The sequence below is a fragment of the Palaemon carinicauda genome, chromosome 23 (assembly GCF_036898095.1).
Source record: "Palaemon carinicauda isolate YSFRI2023 chromosome 23, ASM3689809v2, whole genome shotgun sequence".
Lineage (NCBI taxonomy): Eukaryota > Metazoa > Arthropoda > Malacostraca > Decapoda > Palaemonidae > Palaemon > Palaemon carinicauda.
The window spans coordinates 8,649,812-8,657,293 of record NC_090747.1 but is presented as its reverse complement, the minus strand read 5'-3'; the positions used below and the strand labels follow the sequence as shown (position 1 = coordinate 8,657,293).

The 7,482-nt window shown below is 36.1% G+C and overlaps 1 protein-coding gene across 1 annotated transcript; it reads left to right on the top strand.

Annotated features, from left to right (window-relative positions):
• The first annotated feature begins 3,833 nt into the window (after window positions 1–3,833).
• On the top strand, window positions 3,834–6,817 carry LOC137617410 (uncharacterized). Its single transcript, XM_068347440.1, has 3 exons — window positions 3,834–4,016; window positions 4,829–5,060; window positions 5,289–6,817. The coding sequence occupies exons 1-3, from the start codon at window positions 3,834–3,836 to the stop codon at window positions 6,815–6,817; spliced, it is 1,944 nt and encodes a 647-aa protein (XP_068203541.1).
• Window positions 6,818–7,482: the final 665 nt, after the last annotated feature.

The following is a 7,482-nucleotide window of genomic DNA, read 5'->3' as shown; positions in this document are numbered from 1 at the left end:
TCATGAGATAAGTATTTTATAGTTATAGCCTGAGTCAAGATTCATGAATAAATTTTTGAGAAGTGGAGCTACTCAAATGTATTCCGCATAGTCATAGTATAATTTTCTAACCGAAAGCCTTCTATTTAAGATATATAATAAACGTATAGAAAAAAATGCCAAACTAGTCAGCACTCGTCCCTTTCTGATAGCGAATTCCAGTTTCGGTAGAAATTAGAGTATTATACATTTACCATTAGTTTTAATAGGTGCCTATAGAACTTTCTTAAACTGTCAATATTCAAACCTTAGTTCTTGGTTAGTATCGTGACTTACGATGAAATCACGATAGTGTATTTATAAAGACCAGTAAACAGTCATTTATCTTTTATTTTGTAAGAGAAATATTATGAACATTATGCAATGTGAGATGCGTAGAAAATTATAATTGTTGTATAAAATTATTTTGTAATAATATAATATTTCTTTTTGTCGATTTTTTTTGTAAGGCAAAATATATTATATAGTTCTTCGACTCTAAGCAATCGTTAACGAGTTGTTAAAGTATGTTTTGACGAATGCGGGTCGCGCATGCGTGGATCTCAGTCGTCTTTGAGTAATGTAACGCAATACTAGTTAGTACCAATATAGCTCTGTTACGAATCGGGTCATGGTGACTCTGCGGTATCTCAATGGAGGAGGGAGAAATTAACACACCACCAAGAGAGTTCTAACCATCATGGATAAGACTGTACTTCGGGTAGCCGGATAGGAAATGTTACAATGAATAGTTAAGGTTAGTAATAAATGTGAATATTTTTATTCCTGGTCAAATAATGATTTAAACACAACGCAATGTCTCGATTTATTGAATGATAGGAACAGAAAAGAATCCTTGAAAATCTGTTAAAGAACCTGGTAATATGTAAACCAAATTAGGGTAAGTTTAGGTTTCCATATTTATCGAAGATTCTATATGTTTACTATTTTGGATTCTTTAGAGTAAATATATAATGGTGCCGTGACCAGGATTATTATTATTATTGCGGGTGGTGATTGATACTGATTGATAACGTATATATTTAACATTGATATTGGTGTTAATAAGTGAATATGTTTGATAGATGTTTACCAACATTACCCGTCGTGAGAAAGTGTTCGTGGTGGCGGGTTGTTATGACTAGGTCGGAATTGGCAATTTAGAAAACCGTTGATGCCGTACCTTTTTGCCGTGAATCATATAAAGAGATTGGAAATTTTATATGCGTTATACATTCTGAATTGATCAGTGTTAATCGTTGCCATTAATTAAAACAATTTAAGTATGAAAATTATTTTTCACTAGTTGTGATGTTTATTGAAAAATAATTTAAAGTAGTAGTTGAGTTTCGGCAACTCGATGATAGTTGGAAGTGAAGTTTATAAATTAATTCTTTCTTATGGTGAAATTTTCGAGTTGTGTGAGTTTGCGTTGACATTGATAATATCGTTGTCGCACAAGGCGTCCATTTTGTCAATGATCGGGAATCCATTGATGGGTTAAACTAGACTCGGCATTAATTAGGAATAACGTTGTCGCACAGGTGACTATCTTGTTAATGACCGAGCAGTTATGCTGAAGTTATTTAAAACGAAAATGGGAAAGAATTTAATACAGTTGTGCTGTTGAAAATAATGTACAGTATATAATTATGGTGGTAATTTATGAATTGAATTTCTCTTCAAGTGTTAATTAATTGCATTCAATGGGGTGGTTATATATGAAAAATTGTTGAAATTGTATATTCTGTATGAACAGTTGTTTGTTGAAACTGCTGAAAATTTGAAAATTTATTGGTTTTAACAGATTTGATAATTATCTTTGGAAAAATGTCTGAAAAAGAAGCTTTGGTGAGGTCACGAGGTGGTTACATGGGCGTAATCACCAAATGGGTAAATAAGATTTTCTCTGCTATTGCTGCAGGTAATGTCAATACATTGTCTTCAATTAAGGATTTAATCATGAAACAAATGAAGATTGTGCACGACTTGAATGAAAAGATATTAGCCTTAACCACTGAAGATCGAATGAAAGAGGTGGAATAGCAAGCAGAATATGAAGTAGCAATTGGTGAACATTGGTATAAGTTGAGCAATGCCATCACAGCGATATCAGGAAGTGGTTCTTCTGGAAATCCTCCGCCCACACATAAGACTAATGTAAGATTGCCTAAATTGGATCTCCTACATTTCACTGGAGATGTGTTGGAGTGGAATTCCTTTTGGGAATTATACAATGTGTCGGTACACCAGCGAGGGGATTTAGAACTGATTCAGAAATTCTCATATCTGCAAAGTTTACTTGCAGGAGATGCTCTAAAACTGATTTCAGGATTTAAGTTGGAAGCTGCGAATTATTTACAAGCTATATCTCTCCTCAGAAAAACATATGGGAAAAACGAGTTCTAGTAAGAAAATCATTAGAAATGGAGTCTCCATCTCCTGATTCAGAGGCATTGCAATCATTCAGAGCAAATTTTGAATGTTCGATCAGATCATTAGAGAGTGAAAACCTGGAGTTGAATGAACTCTACACTATTTTGCTTCATGGTAAGTTACCTAAGAGTGTTAGTGAAACTGTAAAACGCAGACGTGGGGATGATTGGCTTGTATTTGATACATTTAAGAAATATCTGGAAGAAGAAATTCACAATCTAAGACCTTTCGTCTCAACGGATGTAAGTAAACCTGGAACTTTATCAACAATATCTACGTTTACAGTGAATCAATCACAATCTGTTAGACCTAAGAGTATAGGAAATGTGAATAAATTTAGTTTTCAACAAACAAGAAAATGTGCATTGTGTGAAGGCGAACACTGGTGGACACAGTGTAAAACTTATGCCAGTAGGGATAAGAAACTAAGTCGTCTCGGGTTTTTACAATTATGTTTTGTGTGTGCATCAAATAAACACTTTACTGTAGATTGTGAAAACAAATTTGTGGAAATGGATGCAGATTAAAACATCATCGTGTATTATGTGATAAACAACAAACCAGCGACACCAAGTAAATCAACAAATAAATCAGCAAATAAACCTAATAATAATGGTATGCAGGTTGGAACACTTTCCGTAAGTGATCAGGGTCAGAAATCCAAGCAGAGGTAAATTTTACCAACAGCCACAATTGTGTTGAAAGGTAAAGGAAGACATTTGGTACGCCTTCGTGGATCATTGGACACTTGTGCAGAACGAACCTTTATCAGGAGGTCAGCACTTAAAGACGTACAATATAGATCTAAAGGCACGGAGAAAATTGCCTTAAGGGGTTATTTGACAAGCAAACCTGTGAATGAGTATGAGATGGTTAGTGTTTCCATACCTTATAAGGGTAGATTGATTATTATGGATTGTATTGTGGTAGATGAGTTACCAGAGTATACTATGAAATTCAACGTTAAACGAAATTTGAAAAAGTTGTGTAAAACCAAAATTTGTCTAGCGGACAAGGATTTCGATCTGCCTGTGGACAAACAAGCACCCATTGATATGTTGGTAGGCGTTGATAATGTCTATAACATATTACACCCCGGATTCAGAAAAGCTGGAAAATTGGTATTGTTACCTACCATATTTGGATATGTTGTGACAGGGTCCTGTAATGCCCCTCCAGTGCAGGAAACCCAGGTAACTGTGTTAAAGCTAGCAACTAACGAGGAAGTAATTGAAGCTACTCCTAAATTTGATAGTGATATAAAGAATGATTTGGATATTTTGTGGAATTTAGATAAAGTGGGTATTGACTGCAATGAATTGAAAGAACATGATAGAAAGGTTCTAGAAGACTTTGAAAGTACCATTGTATATTCTTAAATGGAGAAGCAATATGTTGTGGCCTTACCATGGAAGTCTAATAAGTCAAGGCTTCCATCCAATTTTGGCATGGCGTTGGGCCGGGTTAAGCAACAGTGTGCAAAATTTCAGAAGGATGAAGCCTTTCTGAACCACTATCAGAAAATCCTGAAGGATCAGGAGGATAGGGGGTTCATTGAAAGGGTAGATAAAAACAATGCAGTTGAAAATTGTCATTATCTAGCACATCATAGTGTACAGAAAGATAGTGCCACCACTCCAATCAGAATAGTTTTTGACTGTTCCTGGAGACAAGGTAAAAATGGGTTGAGCCTTTATGACTGTCTGTGGACTGGACCACATATTACGACAGATTTGCTCAAAGTCTTATTGCAGTTCTGAACTAACAACTACGCCTGTATTAGTGATATAGAAAAAGGGTTTCTTATGGTGCAATTGAGAGAAGAAGACCGCAATTACACACGGTTTTTGTGGTTGCAAGACCCAACGGATCCAAAGAGCGAATTAATCATATATAGGTTTGGGTGATATTGTTTGGGGCTACGTGTTCTCCGTTTCTGTTGAATGCCACTATCAAATCACATCTGGCAGCCGTGAGAAAAGATACGAGTTATACTGAAATGGTGGATATGATGAGAAGGGGATTATATGTGGACAACCTTCAATTTACCTCTAACAATGAGGATGAATTGATAAACTTATTTTTTGGCACAAACAAAATATTTGCACAGGCGCACTTGTATTTAAGGGAATGGACTAGTAATAGTGATCTTTTGAATACTATTGCGGGTGCTTATCACATAAAATCAGAAGAGAAGCAAACCTATAAAGTCTTAGGCCTAAATTGGAACATCTCTGATGATAAACTAACAATTACACTTAATCATCTTAAGACCGGTCAAACAAAACGCGAAATTCTAAGTGCAATTGCCCAAATTTATGATCCTTTATGAATGCTTATCCCTATTAAAATACGAGCTAGAATATCTTTACAGGATTTGTGGAAACAGCAGTTGAAATGGGATGATCTACTTTCAGTTCCTTTATTAGAACAGTGGAATGAGTTGTCCAAAGACTTAGAGAAAAGTCTCAGTATTTCCTTCTCCAGAGGCACTAATCTGAAGAAAACGGATTATCTCCACATTTTCTGTGATGCTAGCATAACAGCTTATGGTTGTGTGGCCTATCGAGCAAGTGGTAAAACTTCGTCTCTGATTATGGCAAAGGGTAGAGTAGCACCCATTAAAGAGTTGACTGTACCTAAATTAGAATTAATGGCTTTGTTGTTAGGTGCAAGATTGTGTGAATTTATAGTTGAAACTTTTGAAGAAAATAAATTTGAGAAAATAATAATTTGTACCGATAGTAAAGTTGCCCTGGGATGGTTAGTGACAAAGAATAATTTGCCAGTATTTGTCAAAAATGGAGTATTGGAAATTAACTCTATAACTACAGGGATCGTCTTTTCTTACGTCCCATCTTCAGAAAACCCTAGCGACTGGATTACTAGAGGAAAAAGGGCAGAAGAAGTAAGAAATAACTCCCTTTGGTGGGAGGGACCTCCCTGGTTAAAATCAGAAAACCACACATATCCTATTCACAGGACATGGGTGAAAGAAGCACAAGCACAGGATGAAGTTATTCAAGTCCATCTTGTAGGGAACAGTGAAAAAACCCATCTGCTGAACTGGGAAAGATTTAGTAGAGAGGATAAATTTTGTAAAAATATAGCTTGGATTAGGCGATTTATTCACAATTGCAAATCAACTGGCTGTAGAAAAATTGGAAGTTTAACCCTGGAAGAACTTCAACAAGCTAAAAATAAAATGATTATCCTCTTACAAAAGGAATACTTTCTGGAAGAATATAAAGCTTTGGAAACAGGGGGTAAAGTCTCAAAATTGACCTTATTAGTACAATTGAATCTCTTATTGGAAGAAGGAATTATAGGATGCAGAAGAAGATTGGAACATGTCGCACAGGCGGCGGAAATAAAATTCCCAATCTTACTGCCGAAAAGTTGTTTTCTCACAAAATTGAGAGTAAGAGAGCGTAACTGTTTACAAGCTCACATGGGAGTAAATGCAACCGTGGCAAGTGTGAGACAGGATTATTGGGTCCAACAGCTTCGCCAATTATCCAAAAGTGTAATTCATCATTGTATAATCTGTAAGAAAACACAAAGGAGACCCAACCGTGTAAATATTGCTCCACCATTACCAGAATTTCGGGTGCAGAGAAAACAACCCTTTAGCGTTATGGGGGTAGATTATACAGGAGCGTTGTTAACCAAGGAGAAACAGCAAAATCCTGAAAAAGCCTATATTTTGTTGTTTACTTGTCCAGTTACTAGAGGAATCCATATCGAATTAGTAAAAGATCTGTCCTGCGATTCGTTTCTTATGGTGTTCCGAAAGTTTTGTAGCCATCGGGGATTTCCTTCTTTAATGCTAAGTGGCAATGCTACTACCTTTGTATCGACATCAGTTTATTTGAAAAACATGGCAGAAAGTTCCTTAGTACAAGAACACCTGAATGCTATCGAATGTAAATGGAAGTTCATACCAGCCAGAGCACCTTGTTTTGGAGCTATATGGGAAAGATTGGTTGGGCTTTTGAAAACATGTCTAAAGAAAGTAATAGGTCAGGTCTTTCTCAGCTTTAGTGAACTTTCCTGTGTTGTGACTGAACTTGAAGCAATTATTAATGACAGACCCTTAAGTTATACTTCGGGAGATCTAGACCAGTTGGATATTCTGGCGCCCAATCATTTGATTTTAGGACGTAGATTGAGATCTTTCCCAAGGGAAGTCATAGATTGGAAAGATGAAACTAAGGACCCTCTGTATGGTGGAAATAAGGACGTTGGAAAGCGATTTTTGTACATTACAAAAAAATGTGATGACCTGTGGAAAAGGTGGGAGAGAGAATATTTAACTTCTCTCAGAGAACCTCATCGGGTAGGAATCAGACACAAATCTTAGCCCAAAATGGGAGATGTTATTTGATACACGATGAAGGACCGAGAGGGCGTTGGAAACTTGGCCAAATTGTCAAATTACACGTGGGAAGGGATGATGTCTTGAGCGTGGTTACTTTAAAAACTCCACGAGGTCAAGTAATGAGACCTGTTGTCAAACTATATCCTTTGGAATTATGGCAAGAGACTGATGTTGTCATATCTGAGAAACTGATAACAAAGGCACCCGACCGGCGAGAAGAGCCCACATTCAAGCGGGACAATTATAACTGTAAATATTGTTTCTGTTTGCTGGGAGTGTATCGTGACTTACGATGAAATCCCAATAGTGTATTTATAAAGACCAGTAAACAGTCATTTATCTTTTATTTTGTAAGGGAAATATTATGAACATTATGCAATGTGAGATGCGTAGAAAATTATAATTGTTGTATAAAATTATTTTGTAATAATATAATATTTCTTTTTGTCGAAGTTTTTTGTAAGGCAATATATATTAAATAGTTGTTTGACTCTAAGCAATCGTTAACGAGTTGTTAAAGTTTGTTTTGACAAATGCGGGTCGCGCATGCGTGGATCTCAGTCGTCTTTGAGTAATGTAACGCAATACTAGTTAGTACCGATATAGCTCTGTTATGAATTGGGTCATGGTGACTCTGCGGTATCTCA

What these genes read in the sequence shown, in the direction of transcription:
- LOC137617410 (XM_068347440.1), top strand. Translation starts at nt 3,834, where the DNA reads ATGGAGAAGCAATATGTTGTGGCCTTACCATGGAAGTCTAATAAGTCA. An exon ending in ATAGGGGGTTCATTGAAAGG is followed by an intron (nt 4,017 to 4,828) that starts GTAGATAAAAAC and finishes ATATCTTTACAG; the next exon opens with GATTTGTGGAAACAGCAGTT. An exon ending in GTCTCTGATTATGGCAAAGG is followed by an intron (nt 5,061 to 5,288) that starts GTAGAGTAGCAC and finishes CTATAACTACAG; the next exon opens with GGATCGTCTTTTCTTACGTC.